The following is a 23,742-nucleotide window of genomic DNA, read 5'->3' on the forward strand; positions in this document are numbered from 1 at the left end:
CTAAAGCCAATTGCATCATTGGCGTTTCAATGAAAACTGTATGTATTTTCAACAGTGTGCTTTAGTTTTTCAAAGCATCGACGACGAATAATAAATAAAGAGGCCTCAGGTGCAGATAGTATGGTAATAAGAGTGAATGTGGTAATTATAGAGGCATTAGCTTGATAGACTGTAAAGATACTGTAGATGAAGTTTTGAGCAGAATAAGCTGTAATTTTCAGAAAATGTCAATAGCTACTGCTGGTTATTAGTGGAACGTCGTGATTATAATACCACGCGTATGGCTTCAATAACATTTCACTAACAAAACGATAAGCACTAAGACAAGACTCAAGTGACCAGAGTGTAAGTAAGTTAACTGTTATTTAAGAAGGACTCCAACGACTAAATTCAAAAGTGTTTTGAGGTGAATCCAAAATTTTTGTGTGTGCCGTCGAATAGTAAATTTTGCCTTATTTCCCTCTCGGTCGTTGAAAAAAATTCGGCGCTTAAAATTTTCGGCACGGCTTCGGGGGACTTGGTAATCAGTAACTTCAAAGACAAAAAGAAAGTATGTCACTAAAGTAATAAAACTAAATAGTTAGCATGATAATTCAGTGCTGTACTTGTGAATTTTGTTTTGAGTTCGTTAAACCAAATCTTATCTTTAAAGCAAAAAATCCGCATTTCGTACATTCTCTCATCACATTGTGAACAAAAGACTGTTATTATCGATGACCAATTCTGAAAGTAATCCCCGAAGCTGCGCCGAAAACCACCAAAAATATTTCAGCGCGCCGTCAATGCTAAGGCCTCGGCGCGCTGGTGTGCTGCCGAAAACCCAAACGCAAAGTTCACACGGCTGATTGGGGTAGCTGATCCACTGACATCACCTGAGATTACAGCCTTTTCTTCGGTCTCAGGTTGCTACGCTTATATTTTTGTAGGGGAGGATTAGGAAAAAAATTATTCCTGGTGAATCTCCCGTATCATATAGTGGTGTAACCCACAGGGCCAGGGCAAACAACAAAATTAAAAAATAGTAACTAAATAGGATTTTATCAAATTAAACAGATTCCCATAATAGCCGCCTAATAGTATAATGTAAATATAATCTTTAACTTCACTACAAAAATACTTAATAATAATTGGGGAAAAAATTCCACTGTACAACCTAATCACATGCATAGTTTAAATATGTTTCTCCAATTAAAAAGATACTAGAAGTTAAATCCTCTCTCCATATTAATATAGCTTTTCAGAAGTCCCCAGCCAATTAGCTATCTCCTAATTTTCTGCCAAAGTCGGGTTAAAATTAGCATTCTAGACTTAGAATCCTTTTTGGGCGATGACAGGGGTAGGAATCCTGGTGTCGCTGGTTATTTTGTTTGGAACGGGGGTCAGTGACGTGATTCTGTATGCTTTGCCATAGTCGAACAAGCTCTAAATACCTGGGTATTTGGAGAAATCTGAGGAAGGTAAAGTAGAAGGATGTGCGAAACCAAAGGATGGCTGGCTCCCAACTCCCCGGTGCACTTCCTTGCTGAGGGGTCATGAAACGGAGATCAGCACCAACAGTAGGAACTGTAAAGTCCAATGCCTTACTCTTTATATTCACCTTTAGTTCTCATTGGGATGCCATTGAAGGAAAAACAATGGTAGAGTGAAGAAGAAAACTATTTTTTCTGAGTATTGCAATGAAGGGAAGAGACATCAAGGAATTGCAAAACAGGTATAGGGTAGTCAGAGGAGTGGAATGTAGGGTGCAAGACCAGGAAATCCAGACATGAATAAGATATATACATTAGATTCCCTCGAGGTTTCTCGCACCAGATATGGTGCCAATAAATTTAAAGTTTTAGTGCAAATAAATTTAAATTCAAGTAAGTTTAAAATTCTCTATTTTGTAGGATTCGTTCAATTTTCAGACAGTTCAAGGTCTCACTGTCAATCAGTTGGATTAAAAGAATGTTTGGAGAAGTTAAGATTGATGTCTCGTCCTTATTTTGTCTGAGGTTTGGTCAAGCTAAAAAAGCTGAAAAGGAATTGTGGACCCCAAGAACTCTTGCTCTGAAGGAATTCCGAAAAGAACTATATCAATTCAGCATAATTTTTGAAACTTTTAAAAAACAAGCAAATAATTCTAAAAATAGAACAAATGCCGATCAGTTTTTGGCAGCGCGCCGCCGCCGAGCATAATTGTGTCTGCCGTTTTTGGCTTCGGGACTAACTGAAAGACCCTCTACACTGTAACAGAAACCATCATTATCACCCCTAACGGTCGTGTCTGACATCTTTACGATTTCCAAATAATTGCCGAAGAGCTTCACTAAGCGTCCACAGAGATAGTGTCCGCAAAACAATTTATGTTCAATCAGACTTACGTCCTCCTGGTCTAACCTATCCCATTGAGCCACTCTTTGAAAAGAGCTTAGCAAACAGTTTTTGGATATTATACCAAAATGTGGAAATGTCAGATACAACTTTTAGTTCAGACAGCGACGAAATGTGGATGAACGTACCTTCAAAATGAAGTTTTAACGAATCTCGACAAGTTAATCACGCTTTTAATAGCCTTAAACAGTTCCATGATGATGCTTAAAAACTGGTATTTCGTTTCCATTCACAAATGACGTCATCGTAAAACGTTTAAATTTGTTTTTCGGACGAAGGGTGCGAAGAATTTGACCCCTCCATAATTTGGAGGGGGGAGACTCCATATGTTTTGAGTTTTTTTGTGTGTGAGTAGTTTAGGTTGTGTGTTCTTAGAGGAAAATAATTCTTATACCTAACCTGACTGTTTATGACGTATTTTTTACTTAAAATGAATGGCATCATTGTTAAATGCCAACACATTTAGTAACCAAAATACAATAAAAATGAATGAATGCAAATACATGCAATTTTGCAGGATGCAAAAGTATTTATAGGTAATTTGCAAACATTTCCAGCAAAAAAAACTGCCAGGATTCTCTAATATTTAAAAGAAAACCTTGAGTTTCGAATATTTTATTATGTGTTTTGATATCATAATTGTCGCCATAGCTGATCAAAGCATAACATATCTATTTTATAATGACTTCATACGAAAACATCTACAAGTACTTATCAAACTGGGAAGATTCAAAGAAAGGTAATTCCACTTCTCCATCAGTCGACGTTTTTGAGCTCGAATCTTCTGGGATAAAATCAGTCATAGAAAAAGTGAGCAATTCTACTCCTGATCGAGCAAGCCAGCATTTAATGCCTAATGATATAACGTTTTCTTCCGATGATGAAAATAAAGCTCTGCTGGAAAAGAGCAGAAAAATTGATAAATCTACGCCTGATCAACAACAGCCAATGGTCCTGCTCGGATCACAACAACCAGTTTCAGATAATCCAAATAAACTGGAAAAGAATTTTCTTAACGTTTGTACTTTACGTGAAAGTGAAGCTATAAAAAGGCATCAAATTAGGAAGTTCAAAGGAATTTTAGGGAAAACAGGGAGACAAACTAAATTCAAGACGAAGATTCAAACTCGGATTCCATTATTCTATCCTAATTTAAGTTGGGTAAATGGAGCTCGACGGGGTCTTTCGCGAGAAATAAGGAATAAATCTGATGCAAAGCTCCTGATACAACGCGATGGCATGGCCCCAAAGCATGATTCTTCTCTTTTTGACCGAAGCAAACAAGCAGCGTTGTCAAGATTAGAAGAAGTGAAATGTGGAATGAAGCGTTGTGCAATATCCGATGAAAATTTGCGGAACTTTAAGATTCCAAAACTTAACACTCTTAAAACAGGTAGCTTAGTTTCCGAGGGATTAACTGTTCGTGATTCAGAAAGTGACTTAACACAATCTGGGGCAGACTTTGACAGCAATAAAATATCTGTATATGATCTGGAAAACCAGTTTTTAGTGTCTAGACCCCCAGTGCCTTGTATAGTCGTAGATAAAAAGACCAGAAAATTTGATAATTATCAAGAAAGTAGCTTAAATTTGAGAAAAATAACTATTGACTACTGTGAAAATAATCCTACTAATTCTCAGGCAAATGTTATCTGGGGAAAAACAGACATGTTTATTAATAATCCAGAGAGCCAATTTTCGGTGCCAAAACCTATTTTGCAGTCGAATTTTACTGAAGATACTCTCCCCAAGTGTAATATTTTAAAGACAAGTATGTTGAATTCTAGTCTATTTGAGAGTAATTACATATATTATGACTTTGAAACTGACAAGGTTGGAACCTGGATAAAATCTGTCAGTGAAAATGCCGACAAGTTTAATCCTTATTTAGGAAACCAATTTTTGTTGTTGGATAAAATTACGACTCCTTCAGGAAATCAAAACAAAACCTTGAAGAAGTTGGAGACATGTGGTTTCCCTACTTTCAATAAAGGGGTTTCAAGGAATCTCACTTTCACTAATATTAAGAATAAAAACAAAATTGGAACAGTAAACTCGAATAAGAAAAGCAAAGGAACTCTGATGTCAAAAATGAGACACGTTGCAGAAATTCAAACAGGGTATCCCATTCCATACAGTCGTAACTTGCGTGAAGTTGTAATAGATGGTGCAAATGTTGCTTACCGATACTCAAGGCGAGAAAATAGGGAAAGGCTTGACTTGGAAGGGGTTCAGTTAGTTTACAATTATTTTATTGAGCGGGGTCATAAAGTCAGTGTAGTTTTCACTAATACTTTATTTAATCGTTTGAGTAAAGATCCCAAAATGGGAGAAATATTTAAAGCTAAAGCTGTTGTTTTTACACCCCACATCAACCAGGAAGGCTTCAATCAAGTTGTTTTGGACGATGACAGATTTATTATCCAGCTTGCAGCCCAAAAGCAAGGAGTCATCATAACTGGTGACTTCTTTAGAGACTCTCTCTCTTATGCAATAGACAACCATTTTACTGATTGGGTTGATACTATAACGTTAAGGTTGTTGATCCCCACATTTGCCACAGGTATAGTTCTATTTGATCCCCTTCCGTATGGGCCTCAGGGGCCACCACTTTCTGCTATCTTAAAATTTTAACAAAAATCCAATGATTAATTAATTTTGAAAAATAAAAACTTGCATTTCCTACTTTGATACTGACATATAAACAAGGTGTAGCTTAAGTATCTTTTCTGAGTGTATTTTTTCTTCAACAGAAAATGTTTCGTTTGGGGGAAATTTTGTGATAAATGACTTGCAGGCTTGTGCTTAATTTTTAGTCTGAATTTGAGGCTTTGGCTCTTCAGGTTATTATCATTTGAGTTGGAATGTATTATTGCTACTTAAAATATATTATTGCTATTGCTAACTTTTAATATTTATGTTTCATCTTCAAATCTTGCTTTTTTGTGTAAATTTTCACTCTTATTAAGTTCATTAAATATGAAGTGCGTATATTTATGAAAAAGTAATTGAGGTTAGCAGCAAAAAAAAGACAAAAAGAAAGCGCCCCCATTTGATGGCTTCTATATGATGCAGCCTCAGTGTATTTTTCCCTCGGTAACTTTGTATACAAGGGTTGGCCGTCGAAGCTTAGAAGAGGGCTCATCCGATTTGAAATTGAAAGTTCTAGTTTCCTTAAGAGTCGACGGTGATATGATCAGTGTAAAATGTAACCAAAATATTGGTATGTGTGTACTTTTAAAAGGGTCAGACTACCAGGAAATGAAAATCATAAGATATTTAATCGATTTTTATGATGTAAAATCAGAAGCTTTAGAGTTGTCCTATCTTGAAAAACAAGTCTAAAGTTCTTGTAGCGGGAGCAACGATTTGACACCCTGTGCGAGAGCAATGGCTTTGGAGGATTTTTGCTTTTTTTTTGCCCATGAAATTTTACAGTATGACTTGGATGCCGCAATGAGTTCCTTGTTCATTCGTAATCGTCAGCCGATAATGATATTAATAAACAGTGTATCTTAGCTATTAGCTGTATTTTTCATAACAAAACAGTTGGGATGACACCATACTACTGTGATAGCCCATCGAAATTAAGAGAAGAGGAATGGAGGCACCAAACAGAGTATAAAAAAGAATATTAGAAGAAAGTATAGAGTATAAAAAGTAAGAAGAAAATATAAAAAAGAGTATTAGAACGAATGAGGTTGGAATAATAAAACTGTTCCTCACATATTTCAAAGTATTTCCAGATAATGGCATATTAAACAGAAATATATAAGATATTATATAATTTTTTTTTATTTAGTACCAATTATTGACAAAAAAAAAACTTAACATACACAAATCCCCTCCAAATGCCACAGCATGATATGGAGGAGGGATAACCAAACAAATCAAAAAAATGAAAGCAGCAACAACAGCAAACAAAAAAAAACAACTTAGCACAAACCTTAGGAGGAGTTTTAAAACAAAACACAACTACAACATCATATACCCTACTACCACTTGCTTAAAAAAAATGCTGCAAATCGGTAACTTTTATCAAGAGCTTGATTTATACAGCCAGTTAAATATGTTATTGCCTGTTCTGCATTCATTTCTTCCCTAAAAACCAAACTGATTAGGGTGTAATATATTAAATTTCTCAAGATGTGCTAAAGTCTATTACTAATTAACTTTTCAGTTATACGACTTAATAGGGGCCAAACTGAAATGGGTCTATAAATTGACACACTAGTCCTCTCGCCTCTTTTAAATAATGGAATCACATCTGCTGTCTTAAAACAATCAGGGAATATCCCAACTTTAAAGTAAGAGCTAATCAATCCCACAAAATTTTCCAAAATTGTTGTTACAATCTATTTTATTACCTTTCCTGGTTACCATTCTGATTTATTATCAGATTAAATTTATCGCCTCCAAGTGAACTTAACTTCATACTACGAACAATATTATCCACCTCAGTACAGTTCGTTGGCCTTAAATAAAGTGAAATATCTTCGGTGTTGTGCTCTTGCTAAGTACCGCCTGGTGAAAACCTCCTAAAATTTATATCCTCTTGTAGCTGTATATTTGATGATAGGTTTGACCCAATGTTGGAAAAATATTCACCAAACACCTCGGAAATTTTTACCAAAAGCTCAGCCAAAATATCGAGATGATATTTGCACGCAAGTACCAAGACGAGACTTGCGGTCTTGGGTGCCACCAACTATGCTTTTAATAATTTGCCATGTCTTCTTAGGGATCCTTCAATTCCCTTAAACTTAGAATGGTAATAATTTTCTCTTCATAGCTGTTAAAAACAATTCAAAACATTTCTATAATTTTTATGAACTGTAATAGATTCTTCACTTTTTTCAATATGCATACGCTTAAATAAAAAAAAAAATTCGATGACGAATGCAAAGGACTAAATTCATATTTATCCGTGATTTTCTAGGAGCATCTTTACGATTTAATGACGTTAACTTGCCCTACAAGACTCCTCAAAAAGAATTTTTAGCTGTTGATACCAAAGACCCGTTTTATGATTAGGGCCTTCACTGCTCTCAGCAATAGTAGACCAGTCAAAATACAATCCGTGAATTCAAACTAGAAAGCGTTTTAGCATCTATAATGATTGAAAGTTCATTTTGTTTTCCTGCACCCATTTGGTGTGGTTTGGACAGATTCAACTAATTGGACCCAAAAACTAAAGAGAAAATTTGAAAATTGGGGGGGGAGCTATGCACCTGAAAGCATGCATACATGCCTGGCTGCGAAAATCATCAAGTGCTTTCTAACAAGCAGATAATATCAGACTATACATTTAACCGGGAAGGTTGCTGTTGCATGTCATCTATATTTTACTCGTGAGATGATAGCTTTCGCTCGGTTGGAGTGGTATTCGGGTGAGTTTTGCTTCTGGTAAAGCTAATAAGTCTTGTTTATATTAGAATAATGATTATAATAGGATTCAATTTATTGCCAAAAATACCAATAATTACCGAAAAATATAAAAAGCGTTAAAGAATGGCTCGCAAGAAAAAATTTCAATTTGCAGCTGACTCAGGAATGGTAACCATTATCTCGATTATTGTTAATTTATGAAAGGCATCGGTCCTAGCTATTTATACCCCTGTAGGACGGACAGACGTAGACATAGTTAGTCGAAGGGATTTTACACACAGTTGTACAAACAAATAGACAGAATATTTGGGAGAGAAATAAAGTTATTTTATTTGTTTTTGTGTTTTAAGAGACTATATGACTGCTTGGTACAAATAGAGAAAGATGGTGTCCAAATATGAGTATGAGAACATGAAAATTTTAACGGCAATGGACGTCTGTAACTTTTTAGATATAACGACCTAGTTGTAACCAATAGCGTTTATGTGACTTAAAAGAACTTGAAGGCAGATGTGAAAACAGGTGATATTGTTTATTTATTCAGGCTGGAATGATGGAGTTTATAGGAAGAGAGTTGAAATCATGGTATATGAGAAAGCTTCTTAGTTTTCTGTTTTTTTGGGGGGTGGAGAAACTGCATTTCTAGTTGCGCTCTCTATGACTAAAATTGGGAAAATTCGCTGCAAATTTACCCTCTCTCCTAGGGTTTTGACAAAATTAACGCCACTAACTCTGATATAAACAAGTGTTGTGCAACGTATAATACTATTTAGGAAAGGGGTAGAGGGATACTTTACAATGCAAAAATATTTACCAGAAATTGTTGAAATAAAACGCAAAAAGGAAAATAAAATTATTCGCTATTATTTTCTTCTTCTTGAGAAGTTTCGCTGGGAAAAATTTGATACATATATATGTATATATATCTATATATATAAAAATAAGTTGTCTGTCTGTCTGTGGATGGATGGATCAGGTGACGTCACCTGAAAAAACTGGATCAGGTGACGTCAAAACTGAAAAAACTAAAAAAAGGCAAAAACTACAAATAAAACTAAAAACTAATAAAAAAAATAAAAAAGCTAAAAAACTAAAAAAACTAAAAAAAGGCAAAAACTACAAAAAAAACTAAAAACTAATAAAAAAGCTAAAAAACTAAAAAAACTAAAAAAAGGCAAAAACTACAAAAAAAAACTAAAAACTAATAAAAAAAATTAAAAAAGCTAAAAAACTAAAAAAACTAAAAAAACTAAAAAAAGGTAAAAAACTAAAAAAAACTAAAAACTAAAAAAAACTAAAAAAAAAGGAAAAAACTGAAAAATAAGCTAAAATAAAGGTAAAAACCAATAAAAAACTAAAAAAAAAACTGAAAAAACTAAAAAAAGGCAAAAACTACAAAAAAAAACTAAAAACTAATAAAAAAAGTAAAAAAGCTAAAAAACTAAAAAAACTAAAAAAAACTAAAAAAAGGTAAAAAACTAAAAAAAAAAAAAAATAAAAAAAAAACTAAAAAAAAGGAAAAAACTGAAAAATAAGCTAAAATAAAGGTAAAAACCAATAAAAAACTAAAAAGAAAAAAAGGAAAAAACTAAAAAAAATTTTCATCTAAAAAACTAAAAAAGGTAAAAACTAAAAGAACTAAAAAAGAAAAAAATAAATGACGAAACTCAAAGAGAAAGCGACCAGGACAAAAGGAATGTTCGATTAGCAATCAACAAAGCACCGGGACACAGGGAGTATAAATGACGACCAGGACATAAGTAAAAAAAAAAACTATCTATATATATAAAAATAAGTTGTCTCTGGATCTGTGGATCGTGGATCAGGTGACGTCACCTGAAAAACTGGATCAGGTGACGTCAAAACTGAAAAAACTAAAAAAAGGCAAAAACTACAAAAAAAACTAAAAACTAATAAAAAAGCTAAAAAACTAAAAAAACTAAAAAAAAGGCAAAAACTACAAAAAAAACTAAAAACTAATAAAAAAAATAAAAAAATAAAAAACTAAAAAAACTAAAAAAACTAAAAAAAGGTAAAAAACTAAAAAAACTAAAAACTAAAAAAAACTAAAAAAAAGGAAAAAACTGAAAAATAAGCTAAAATAAAGGTAAAAACCAATAAAAAACTAAAAAAAAAACTGAAAAAACTAAAAAAAGGCAAAAACTACAAAAAAACTAAAAACTAATAAAAAAAGTAAAAAAGCTAAAAAACTAAAAAAACTAAAAAAACTAAAAAAAGGTAAAAAACTAAAAAAAATAAAAAATAAAAAAAAACTAAAAAAAAGGAAAAAACTGAAAAATAAGCTAACATAAAGGTAAAAACCAATAAAAAACTAAAAAGAAAAAAAGGAAAAAACTAAAAAAAAATTTCATCTAAAAAACTAAAAAAAACTAAAAAAGGTAAAAACTAAAAGAACTAAAAAAGAAAAAAATAAATGACGACACTCAAAGAGAAAGCGACCAGGACAAAAGGAATGTTCGATTAGCAATCAACAAAGCACCGGGACACAGGGAGTATAAATGACGACCAGGACATAAGTAAAAAAAAAATTAACAAAACTAAAAAGAAGGTAAAAACTACAAAAAAACTAAAAAGAAAAAAAAACTAAAAACTAATAAAAAAACTAAAAAATCTAAATAAACTAAAAAAGAAAAAAAAAGGAAAAAAATAAAGGAGAAAAACAAAACTAAAAAACGAATGTATATACAGACCGGTACACCGGGATACAAATGACGACCGGGACACAGGGAATATAAATGACGACCGGGACACAGGGACACAACTACAACGGGGACACCGGGGGAAACAGGGGGATATAAATGACGACCGGGACAAAAAAACTAAAAAGAAAAAAAAACTAAAAACTAATAAAAAAACTAAAAAATCTAAAAATCTAAATAAGCTAAAAAAGAAAAAAAAAGGAAAAAAATAAAGGAGAAAAACAAAACTAAAAAACGAATGTATATACAGACCGGGACACCGGGATACAAATGACGACCGGGACACAGGGAATATAAATGACGACCGGGACACAGGGACACAACTACAACGGGGACACCGGGGGAAACAGGGGGATGTAAATGACAACCGGGACACCGGGACAGGGAATGGTCGATTAGCAATCACCATCAACAAAGCTCAAGGGCAATCATTAGAATCATGAGGTATAGATCTGAATACAGATTGTTTTCCCATGGACCATTATATGTTGCATATTCAAGAGTCGGTAAACCTGACATTCTATTTATATACAAAGACAATGGGACAGCAAAGAATGTTGTATATTCGCAAGTTTTACGTAGTTAAAACTATATATATATATATATATATATATATATATATATATATATATATATATATATATATATATATATATATATATATATATATATATCTATCTATATTCACAGGTGGGACATAGGGACACAACTACAATGGCGCGTAACTATTATGGCGCGTAACGACTTACGCGCGCGGGGGGGCTTGGGGGGGGGGCGCGAAGCGCCCCCACCAACTAGGTGTTGGGGTGGCGCGAAGCGCCACCCCAACAGCTAGTATATATATATATATATATATATATATATATATATATATATATATATATATATATATATATATATATATATATATATATATATATATATATATATATATATATATATATATATATATATATATACTCTATATTTATACTATATAGACTCTTTTACAGGCTTCAAGAAGAAAAATGGATGCTTTCAGTTCAAAGTTTAAACAAGAAACTGCAGAGTATCTCCCAACACACAGAAAGGCTTACTACAGTATTAATAAATCTGGGAAGAACGTTGTTTGAATTGGTCAAGTTTGGTCAAGATCGTTTCAAGTGTGAACTTGGACAGGTATATTGAATACTCAGTTCTATTCTTAATGGGACTAAAGTAGAAAAGATTTGCTAAATCAGGAGTTTTCATTGATTTTCGAATTCCTTGCATGGTAGTCCTTTAAAAAATTGTTCTATGGCTTACTGAGAATTTCATTTAATAATATAATAATTTTTATTCCTCACGTCTATCAATACAAAATTTCCACATAACTGACAACCTATTGAAAGAAAAATGTTATGGCAGGGCAAAGAGCGCATCGACTGCGGCACGATTGTCATTTAAAGTCGTCCTACGTCGACAGTCTCGAGATATGGTATGCTTATGTTTAGGCTATTGGAGAAGGCTTCCAGTGGTTTCATCTTTTCGACTGGGAATGGCAGTTTGTTCCAGATCCCGATGACCCGGGTTATGAACGAATGATGGCAAGAATTAGATCTTGCAAGCTTCATCTTCACCTGCTCCAATTGCAGACTGTGCGATCTTGTGTTCCTTTGGGGAGTTATTTGAACAAGTTTGTCTTTTACGTTCCCGAAATTCTCGTGAACTATCTTAAAAGGGTTTTAAGTCTAAGATCGTTCTTCTTGTCTCAAGTTTATGGAGAGTGAGCCTTCATATAGCTTCGTCATACGGAAGGTTTCTGAATCCTTGAAGTCCTTTTACAAATCGTTTCTGGACTCGTTCTATCCTGTCTATCGTTTTTGAGATATGGCGACCAGATGACAGTGGTGTATTCAAGCTGTGGCCTAACATAGCTTGTGTATTCTGAGATCTTTGAGTGAATGTCAAGGTATCGTAGGGAGTAAGTGAGTAGCATCAAAGAGTATTTGATGCTCTAAACACAACCAGGCCGACATGCTTTTCTGGTTTGAGGTCCAAGCTCAGAATTACACCTAAGTCCTTTTCGCAGGTAGATTTTGTCAGGTTTCATTTTGTATGAGCACTTCGGATTTTGGTGGCCAAGATGGACGACAGAGCATTTTGCTACATTTAGCGAAAGTTGCCATTCTTCGAGCTTCTCTGTTAGGGCGTCCAAAACCCTTTGAATTTGTTATAATGCACTAGCTTCTCCCAGGAGCTTCGTATTGTCTGCAAACAGGCCAAAGTTGGTTTGGGAAACGGCATTTATGCAAATTTCTATGTACATGACGAACAAGAGTGGGTCGAGAACACTACCTTGTGGGACGCCACTGGTTGCATCTATCCATGTGGATAGTGTGTCTGCAACCGTGAGTTTTTGAACTTCATTAACACAGGATATAAGGGGCTCGTATCCTAAAACCCTTTCTCCCCTAGCCTGGGAAAACTTTGTAACAATTACATAAAAATGTTCAAAACCTGCATGTATCAGATGTTGATAATTCAGGGAAAGAGACTTCCATCTGGGTTTTGAATCGACTCTGTGTTTAAATGTTTATTTGATTAAATGCATTTATAATTAATGATGCCTCCAGGGATAACAAGAAAATTTTACAGATCTTAACTCTCTGTGTTAACTGTAACAAAAATTTCGCGGAACTTCTCCATAGTAACAACTTATATATTGGCTTCGGTTATTATAAAGAGGAAAAGAGGTGTCGCTTAAACAGAAACGTCTTCAAGCTTCGGCCACCCCAACACATTCATTTATTACGTTTTGCGCGTTTTTTTTGTTCGTACACTACGCATCCTGTTTCCCATTTGTCAACTAGAATGATTTCAAGTGCGATATCTATAACACTTTTAATACTGCCGTAGTCAAACACATAAAAGAATAAAGTTATAGTTGAGAGAATCTGAATGTGTCAAGTTGCTGATTACTATGAATTTGTAAATAATGTTTCAGTATTTTCGAAAAACGATGAAGCCCTCTGAAACAATAAAGTTGTGTATATGTCAGTAATTCTTCATTGGAAAAAAAATTCCCTAGATGGTGTTGAACTTATGTTGGGGATCTAGTTGGGGAGAGGGGATTTAGTTCTCTTTTGACCACTTATCGTAGTTATACAATTGCCGCTTTCTTTTAACTAGAATAAGAAAATTTCAGTGTTCATTTTAGATGTGAAGAAAGCTGCCATAGGCAATATTGAGTGACTAAAAGAACGAGGATTAAAAAAAATAAGCAGGAAAAAGGATTGTCATAGTTATTGGCAAAGAGTAGGAGGAACTGATTGAATCATTAGTGAAAGAGTATTGAACGCTATCGATTGTTTTCCATGAAAACGAGGCTCTGACGTTGACAAAGACCTTCAAGATTAAGTTCAATGGTCTTACCTGAAATACCCCCCCCCCCTTCTCAATCTTAGAAAGATTAAGATCATTTACTTTTGGTGCTGATAAAGAAGTATGCTTAAACTATTTAGGTCATGTTTTAGCATGTTTTTTATATTTTGTTGGTTGACATTTCTCCAAGTTTGTTTTGTATTTTATTGTATTTATTTCTAGTAAATGTTAAAAAACAAGGAGGCGCAAATCAGGTGGTATTAAGGAGTTTTTATTCAAGTAAAACCTGTAAGGAAGATAATTCTCGCTATTACAAATATTTTAGATTTATTAAAAGAATTTGGCTAGGCACATGTCGAAAAACTTATTTCACTTGCATTTTAGGTATGCCTTTCATTTCCTTTTTTTTCATTTATGTTTCCGGACACTTAAAAAACACATTTCTAGGTATATGCCGGGAAAATTTGAAGATGAATTAGAAAATTAAGGATTTTGCAAAATTTTGAGATTTTGTGGGGGAGGGGTGGAATGGGGTTAGAGCTTTACTTATCCCCCTATATCTATTTTTTAGAAGGATAATCATGTCATTTCTGAAGATGAAGCTTTCCTATCAGTTGATATACAAGAATTTCCTGTCGACTTTGATTTACATGAAGAAAGAAGTACTAACTTCTTTAATGAATTACTAGTAAGGTTGAAGAAAATTATCAGCTATAGCTTTTGCGGTAGGTTTTCATCTATTTTTCTTCTCTGAGCTAAATAATATAGGATTTTACTGTATGTAGGATTTTAAAAATATTGGATTTTGCTTTGTTCATGGCTCATTACTTGCTTTTACAACTAAGAGGCGGCGCTTTTGCGTTACAAATCCGTGGCAACACACTAACGTTACCTTTGTAAGGAGCCATGTGCCTACTATGTATCATTTTTATTTGTTAGTTGTTTTTATTACCACTTTTTGTGGAAGGTGCGGTCAATAAACTTTAGAATGGGCTCATTCGATTGGAATTTAAATTCTATTACTCTTTTTAGGGATGAAATTAATTAGAGGGCAACCAGCTCTCCTCGTGTGCACTTGTTTGCCCCTGGGCACCTCTCCAACCACCCATGGCATCGGATCAAAGTTTTATGTAGTCATTTTGTTCAAAATAGTCAAAATGTCTGATAAGTATACCTCAGGGGTTGACATGACCCTTTAGCCCCAGGTGTAGTGACCTTAAATTACGTAAGTTACCCATTGCTCACTAGTAGTTAAAGTAGAAAAGGTGGGTATGTTTTTTCTTGGTTGCCCATTCGGCTTAGAGCTCTAGAAGACCATTCGCTAGTTTTAGATTTCCCGGAGTTTCCAAGATATACTGCTAAAACAACATGCATATCTAAGTACTGTTGTAAAATACCGCAAAAGAAAAACTCGGTAAGCAAAATTGGTAAAATAAGGTAAAATTGGTAAAATAAGGTACTCCTTAGGAAATATAGGGTATAAAATGGGTGTTTAAGAGTTCCCCTTTAGCTACAAGACCTGTTGAGCATTTCTTTTTAAGCATCACTAACAGCTTTTAATGAAATTTTTTGATGATTCTGATTTTCCTGGGCTTAAAAAAGGTCATCCCTTCATCTAGAGTACCATCAACTTAAGTAACAGTCTAGTTTATCCCTTTGGTAATCTTATGCCTTGGGTAATATATCAGCACTTGGATAGGGCTTGATTTCAGACATCCGTTTCGTAAAAAAAAAAAAAAAAAAAAAAAAAAAAAAATAAGAAAAAAAAAAGATTTACCATTTATTTGGGAGTAAAATCATATAAGCAATTTTTTTGTACATTTAAACCAAAGAAATGATATCCTGATAGCCTTGCATATTTAAATAGCCGCGTTCAGTCACATGACTTATTCGCTTCATTTTTCATTGTTTGTATAAGTACCACCTGAAACATAATAGCAGAACATGCAGGCACTTTCACAGTCATTACGACCATCTTCAACAGAATTTGCTGTCAAATCTAGCTCCTCTGCTTAAGACTCAGATTTTGATTCAGGCTTGTGCCTGTTCCGAACCATAGTTTTTTTGAACTGATCGTTTCCTGATTTTGGTTTCTTGGACTAAATACAGCATAATATTGGCTATTTATTTGTGCATTAGGGGGGAGGGGAGGAGGTAAAGCATATCAGTTCTGCATGTAAAATGTGTTAGCTACAATTTTTCTGCATATTATGAAGCAAGAATTGTTTTATAATTTCACGCTGTCCAAATACTTTACCCCCACCCTCTAGTATGCAAATATACAGCCCAGTTTATATAAGTCCAATGCAGTCCGTAACCAAGGTCTTTGTTGTTTTTTTTTTGGGGGGGGGGGGGGCAGTTGCCCCCCCAAAAAAAATTGGAGAAAAGAATTATTATATAGCCCATGCCCCTTGACCATCTGGATATGGACACCTCTCCCTCTCCCCAATAAAAATTCTGGAGCTACACCCCTGGCCGTTCTTGTCTTTGTGGCTATGAAACCAGTTTTCTCATATCTTACATTCAGATTAAGAACTCGAGTGTGTGCTGGCTAATTAACAAGTATCAAGAATTCTTGTCCAAGCTTGCTGGTGAATAGTCTTTCATTTAATCTAGCTTGGTTTTTTGGTTTGTTTGATTTAGTCTTTCTTCCGCTCTGTTAGGGTTACTTCAAAAAACTAGTTTTCCTTCTTTTTTTTGGGCACTGAAGACGGCTGGGCGGAAGTCCCTGACGAAATATCATTTCGCTTCTTTTCTATTCACTTGCTTACATTACCCTCTTTCTTCACGGTTATTTAATTTATTTATTTTTTGTTTGTCATATGTCAATCCTACTTGTAACCCTTTCTAGAGTTTTGGGGTGAGGGGGGGGGGGTCAATTGGATGCTGACTTTTAAGGGGAGAGGAGGCAGAAGTAAATCGAAAGATAGAATATTTAATTCAGGTTATCAAAATAGCATATCTGTAATACCTCCTCAGCAGCTCGGAAAATAGAATTGAATCTTTCAGGTAGTTGCGGGGGAAAGAGAGAGAAAAGTTAATTCAAATTCGTATTATAGGGTGAGGCTATAAATGTTTTTTCTCCGATCCCTCTAAAAGTCATTTCACTCTAAAATCTTATGGGACTTGGAGTCTATTCACGGTAAAGTAGTGAGATAAACTAAAATACCTCGGGAACTGCTTGAGGGATGAGTTTGAAACCTTCAGGGTAGTTGGTGTGGAGTATACCTTAAGTTTTAAATTGAAAGGTGGAGGGGGCCCAAATTCACCTAAAACTTTTGACTGTAATCCACTGTGGGTATGTCTACATCCCTCTTAAAAAAATGCGTACGAAGATTAGAGTTTGGGTTCAAATCAATCGCTGATGCATATCAAAACATTTCGAATTCCATTCAAGTTTAAAATCAAACATTTGGTGGTAACGAACTATTAATAAATGATGACTTTTGCGTATAGTAACCCATACTCCTAAGAACAAATTTTTATAAAAGTTCATCGTCTAAAAAATCTACTTTCTGTATCGTATCGAACTAGTAGCCTTAGGTTACCGAGACAGGCCTTACTCGAGCTAAAATTTTAATTTCTAGTGCCATTTTTGTAGCAAGAAAAAGATAACGCTCGTGCAGAGTACTGATTTCTGCTATTCTGTTCTGAAAAACAAAAATTTCTGCCTGAAATAAGCCAAATATCGCCAAAACATTTCTCATATATTGTCGGATGAAAATTCTAAAATAACTATTTGGCTTGAAATCATCGCTAACCTATTATATAGCCTTTCAGTTTCAGAGGCCATACCGGCGCGTGGTTGTGCATTTGTCTCTAAACAGATGTGCAGTTCTTAAAAATGAGCCGTTACTGTAGATTGTTTCCAGTAAAACTAACGGTCATAGAATAGTGCAAAGCTATGCACAAACTATTTGTGGGGGAATCAATGAATCGTCTTGATGATGAGGAGGGTAACATAAAGCCTAAAAATTGACTTTTTAGGCCTAAATTCTCAATCTTCATGGAATGTATTTAAATTCATACATCTGTTCATTTTAACAAATGTATTTCATCTAGGCTTGCAACATTGATGCTGAACGGGGGGGGGGGTAGCTCCCTTTTTATTGTGAAAACACTGTTTTTACCGGAAAACCTTGGTTTTAGCTATAGAGAATGGTTATAAAATTTTGAAATCAGGATTAAAGAATAGGCATTTGATGGGGGATGATAACGTTTCTCCTATTTGCAAAAATTTTACCTGATTTTGGAATGTAAATATGCCTAAACGAGCTATATTTATTTTGCTGTGACTCTTGCTGTAAAGAAAAGTGCGTTGTGACAGATTAAATGATGAAATGGAAGAACAATTTTATTTTTTTAATCGAAAGAAGGGTTATTGATAATAATTTGCAGATAGAGATTACAAACTGCTATTTATTGTACAAAAAAAGGAAAAAGAATCCTTCCTTTTTCTTACACAGTATCTTCATTTTTTTAGTTCTAGAATTTGTCTTAGTTCAAATCACTGTAGTTTATTTCTAAATAAAAAGAAGTATTATTATTATTATCCTAGACTTCTATTTATCGTTAACGAATTTTTTCTATTCAGGTAACGGTCTGTGCTAATATATTGTTTCGGCACGAAGAAACATTTAAAATAGCCTCTTTTTCCTTGTTTGGGATCTTTCCTCCAATTCAAAAATTGGTCTCTGCAATCAAGCCACTGGGCTGTGGCCGCCTCGCTTTTCATTTTTCAGTAATGAACTGCTCGTTGTATTTATTTTTAGAAGAAAGGCTTCGGGATTTGCCTCTTGTTAATCAGTTGAAGGATGAATTAGAGAAGTTGCACTTTCTCATTGATGTCAAAGAGAAAATAATCGTTAATTTAACTACCTCAGATGTTGGTCTGTTGGAAGACATTGATATCCTTCAAGGGAAGGAAACTCTGAAGAAGGAACTGAAGATTGTTAAAGATAAGAAGGACGCTCTTGAAAATGAACGGAAGGTTTATACAGAAGGACTACTAAGACTTGTTAAGGAGGTGATTTTCTTTTTCGAATTCATCATAATTGCTTTGCTTTTTAAGTCCTCATAATTGCTTTCTATTTCTAAATCGTCATAATTGCTTTATTTTTTTAAGTCGTCATAATTGCTCTCCTTTTTTAAGTCGTCATAATTGCTTCTTTTTTTTAAGTCGTCATAATTGATTTTCCTTTTTAAGTTGTAATAATTGCTTCCTTTTTTTATAAAAGGACTGTGACGTTTTAGCGCCTTACTTTCCCCTCTCCTTGCGCCTGCGCAATCACCATGCGCCTTACTTTCCCCTCTCCTTTCGGGTGATAGGCTAGCTTATAAAGTGTTTTCATAAACATTCGAAATTCCGAAGCTGAGGCTAAACCTGTTCTTGTGGACTTTATCTGCTGGTCTTTATACTGACTTGAATTACTTACAAGGTGTTTTCGTTTGGGGATTAAAAGGGCAAAGTCCAAGGCCTAAGAAATTGAAAAATACAACAGCAATACCTTTTTAAGCACAATTCTCTTGAGCTAAAAGAAAAAGACAACTATTGTTTAGTCTTCAACTGGGCTGGGGATTCATAGGCCAAACTTCAAGGTCTCAAAGATGGAAAGTAGAAGGATTGAAAGAAACTTCGGGGTCAGTCTGTACTCTTTAATGAGGGTGATCAATTCAGTAATGTTGTTCACGTGATCTGACATTTTAGATTTTGGCCGATTCCTTCAAAACCAACGAGTAACTAGAGTTTTTCTGGTGTATCGTTGATTTTCGCCGAATAATTTTTCCTTTTAGACACAGCATTAGGTCTGAAAATTTGCCAAATTTAGAATTAAGAAGTATTTTCGTGTATGTTCTTTTTTCTGTCTTCAGTGGTTTGTGGTCAAGATGCCTCCCGGACATAAGGGGGGATGAGATGTAATCTTAAATTACACTGGTGTGAACTCGTGATTGTATGTTCTCACGTATTGCCGAAATATTTAAATTCCACCCATTGAACTAATACTATAGAAAAAAATGAGAAGTAGGTGGTCTACTCTCGTGGCGATTCTCCAGATCGCTCATGCTATGCGTTAAATCCATTTGCGTTATCGTGAGTGTTGAAGGTGATAAAAGCTGGAAAGTTCACACAACACGACTACTACGTGATATGGAAGATTAAACTCGCTTCCTAAGCAAACTTGATAGAATTCTTTAATGGCTGCAAGATAGCATATGTGATTTTTCGTTTTGTATTTCTTGATACTTTCTTATAAAATTCATATTTTATCAAATAATCGTTAAAAAAATGTTTCAGACTTTGGTCTGTGTTTCCCCCGTGTTTTGTGAAAATGCCTTGTAAGCAATTCAAGTCAGTCTAAAGACCAGCAGATGAAGTCCTCATGAACAGCTTTAGCCCTATTGAAATTTACCATCAGCACTAGAGCCATAGTGGAATATTTGTGAAAACGCCCTATAAGCAAGTCTGTCAACTTGCAAGGGGGTGTAGGGAGAGGCTTAGACGTATGCTAAAACCTCAATAATGACTATCTGTTTGGTAAAATTTGGTCCGATTGCAGAAAACAGTAACATTTTGTCCGATTACAGATAAAACAATGACACTTAGTCCGATGACAAATAAAAACCGTGCCACTTTTTCGATTGTGATAAAAATCAGTGGTTATTTGTCCAATAGCAAATAAAAACTATGGCAGTTTGTCCGGTGACAAAGAAAAACAGTGATAGTTTATCTTATGACAAGAAAAACAATCAAAGTTTACCCGATGACAAGGAAAAACAATGGCAGTTTATCCGATGACACGTTGTCCTATGACAGTCTTGGTAATGACAGAAAAATGCATGTTAAAAAACGATGACCGAATTATTTTATGGAAAAATGTTGTTGAACCCTAGAGAAAAGGTTGTAAGTTATGCAATGTGCCCATTGTTTACATAAAGAATTTATCATTGGATAATGTATCATTGGAGGGAATGTTGAATGTTTGATCCTGAGTGTGTCAGAAAAGGCTAAGGGCAATAAGGTAAAACTTCAGGAATACTGAGGGGATGTTGAGGTCAATCAAAAGGTAGTATTTACATCTCGGTTGTCAGAAGTGTATATCCTAGGAATGGTTAATGGCATTTGGTCGTAACTTCTAGGGGATATTGAAATGAGTTAAAGAACGCTAATTAGAACTAACAAACTAGAATTGGATGTTTCGATTCTTGCGCTGGAGACATGAAAAACTTATGTTCACCAAATAACAAAACTTTGGCAAACAAACACGAACAGAAATTACCAAAAAAAAGAATTTCCGAAAAAGAAGTTTTTTCCATTAAACTTAAAACCAGTAGAAATAAATTTATATTGTAATTCACACTCAAATTGGCCACACTCAAAAATGGGCAACGTGAGGTGCTGCGGCAACGTTTGTTCGGCCTTGCCGGGCAAAGTGTTTTGAGAGCAACACTTTGGTTTTGTTTCCTCGCTTCGATTAAACGCTGAAGTTGTTATTCTGTAAGGATCTTAAAATAAACGAGTCCCCTACATGTGTTACCACTGGAACCAAATTGGTCTCACCATCAAATACACCGGAAAAAAATAATAGGTACACCAACTAGCAAAAGTTGCGAACACTTCATTGCAGAAGATGATTATGAGCTAACAGCCGACTGTTGCTTAAAACTCCCCTATGTATCTTACTATTGGTATCGGCCTATTTTTGGTTTCAGTGTGTACCTTACTACTGAAGTTGTCAACCCCTTTAAACTTTCAAGCTCTGCATCTCATGAAGAAATTTTTTCTGCCAAAAAAATGGATGACACAGACTTTGATCAGCTCATCAAGAGCTCTCGACTGCCGTCGAAAAAAATCTGTTTGTCTTAGTTCAAAAGTTGACTTTTTTGCCGTAGGCCAAGTTTCCAACATCATCACTTAGAAAGGTGCAAAGGATAAACTCTAATTTCTAGCAATGAGAGAACTTTTAAAGTTTAAGAGGCACATCTGACACCATTTCTCTACTGCAATCCCAAGTGCGAATAACCGAATGATAAACTCGGCTGAAGTCACGAATAGAAATGGTAGAAAGAATAAATGGCAGCACTTTTGGACTGCTCCCGCAACACAAATATGTGAAATACAATTCGTTTTCAGTAAAGTGCAAATGATGCAACAGGCTCTCGACTTCAGCGGTTAGGGAAGGGGAAAGGTGCGGTAGCCAAACTCCTGTTTGCAGTAATTTTTGTTCGTTTTAAGTTTGACTTGAATGCTCAATTAAATTTTTACTCGTTTCAAGATTGATTTGTTCATTGTGTTGCGAGGGCAACACTTTGGTTTTGTGGTGTTTTTTCTTTTTTTTCCTAGCACCCCGATTTCAGCTTATTCCTAGAAAGTGGTAAGGGTCTAACCTCGGCAGTTTTTACGGAAAGTGCTGACCTTAGGCCGGATTGATGAATATGACTGCATTTTGGAAAGCTTCCTAGAAATCTTGCCTGGGGCCAAAAAGGATGGCTTTTGCTTGTCCCTGAGCCAGAGCCTATAGTGTGTGAAGTGAAGCCTGAAGTTATACAGTCAAGCTTTCGTTTCATCAAACCATGTTTCTGCTTATTACAAACCATGTACCACCTTACCACTGGATGTCATATACTTTGATCAGCTCATCAAGAGCTATCGATTGCCGTCGAAAAAAAAATTATATCTGTCTTGGTTCAAAAGTTGGTTGTTTTTTTTTGCCATAGGCCAACTTTCTAACGTCACCACTTAGAAAGGAGCAAAGGATAAGCTCCAATTCCTTTAGCAATGAGAGAACTTTTAAAGTTTATCAGGCACATCTGATATCATTTCTCCACCGCAATCCCAAGTCCGAAAAACCGAATAATAAACTCAGCTGAAATCACGAACAGAAATGGGTAGAAACAATATATGGCAGTACTTTTGGACCCGTGGGAAAATGCCACATTCTTGCTTCTGTAAATTTTTCTATTTATCACTCAAAGAAGATATATTGGCTGTGGGGCTGGGTAATTGCCGCATATATTTAACACTTATAGATTTTGGTCCATCTTCAATTTGAAAGTGATGCCTGCCTGCTTGCCTGCTAGAACGGAGCTTTCCACTCGAAAGCAGAAACATGGTTTGTGCTTTCCACTCGAACGCTTGGCTGCACAACTTCAGATACTCCTCTCTGACATAGGCTATATAACTCCACTTCACTTCGCACACCATAGGCTATGGCTCGTGGACAAGCAAAAACCATCCTTTTCGGCCCCAGGCAAGAGTTCTGCGGAGGTTTCCAAAATGTAATGTCATATTCATCAATCCGGCCTGAGGTCCACACATTCCGCAAAAACCGCACAGGTTAGACCCTTACCAGTTTCCAGAATAAGCTGAGATCGGCGGCATAGGAAAAAAAAAAAACGGGACAAAACCAAAGTGTTGCTCTCGCAACACAAATCATTAAATCTCTTTGGACTATTTCAAACCGTATGCTTAAATCATTTTCGGAAACAAATTGAACTTCGGCCCTTTTTCCAAAAGACTATGGAAAGAAGCAAACTTGCATTTACCGTCCAGAAGATGAATCTAATTAATGTAAGATGTAATTACTTAATATAAAAATTATGTAAACAAAAACTGCTTTCTGATCCCTTTGTTATTAGATAAAAGTAACTATAGTTTATAACTAGATACTTGAATTTCTGATTTCTGATATTCACCTTATTTGCTTTATTAAACTTGTCTATTGGCATTGATGTAAATAACCCCTTTACATTGCTACTTTTCATTAATCGATTGACATTTAAATCATGACTGTTATTTAGCAATTAAGTCGGTTATTATAAAATTATAATATTACTATAAAATCGAATGACATCGATTGATCGAATCGAACAATAATAATGCGGGTGCAAATGACCAGTGTATAAATTAAAACAAAATATG

The 23,742-nt window shown here is 34.9% G+C and overlaps 2 protein-coding genes across 2 annotated transcripts in view; both read left to right on the forward strand.

Annotated features, from left to right (window-relative positions):
* The window catches only part of LOC136033344 (uncharacterized), a 36,517-nt gene extending 17,614 nt beyond the window's left edge, over nt 1-18,903 (forward strand). The window contains exons 4-6 of the mRNA XM_065714138.1: nt 11,474-11,639; nt 14,395-14,548; nt 18,596-18,903. Of these exons, the coding sequence (XP_065570210.1) occupies nt 11,474-11,639; nt 14,395-14,548; nt 18,596-18,903 (628 nt within the window). The remainder of the gene's footprint in view (nt 1-11,473; nt 11,640-14,394; nt 14,549-18,595) is intronic.
* Nucleotides 3,199-5,136, forward strand: LOC136033360 (uncharacterized). The gene has a single exon (XM_065714152.1). It carries the CDS (start codon nt 3,223-3,225, stop codon nt 5,005-5,007), a length of 1,785 nt encoding a protein of 594 aa, XP_065570224.1. The 5' UTR covers nt 3,199-3,222; the 3' UTR covers nt 5,008-5,136.
* Nucleotides 18,904-23,742: the final 4,839 nt, after the last annotated feature.

Source organism: Artemia franciscana, chromosome 11, assembly GCF_032884065.1.
Source record: "Artemia franciscana chromosome 11, ASM3288406v1, whole genome shotgun sequence".
NCBI lineage: Eukaryota > Metazoa > Arthropoda > Branchiopoda > Anostraca > Artemiidae > Artemia > Artemia franciscana.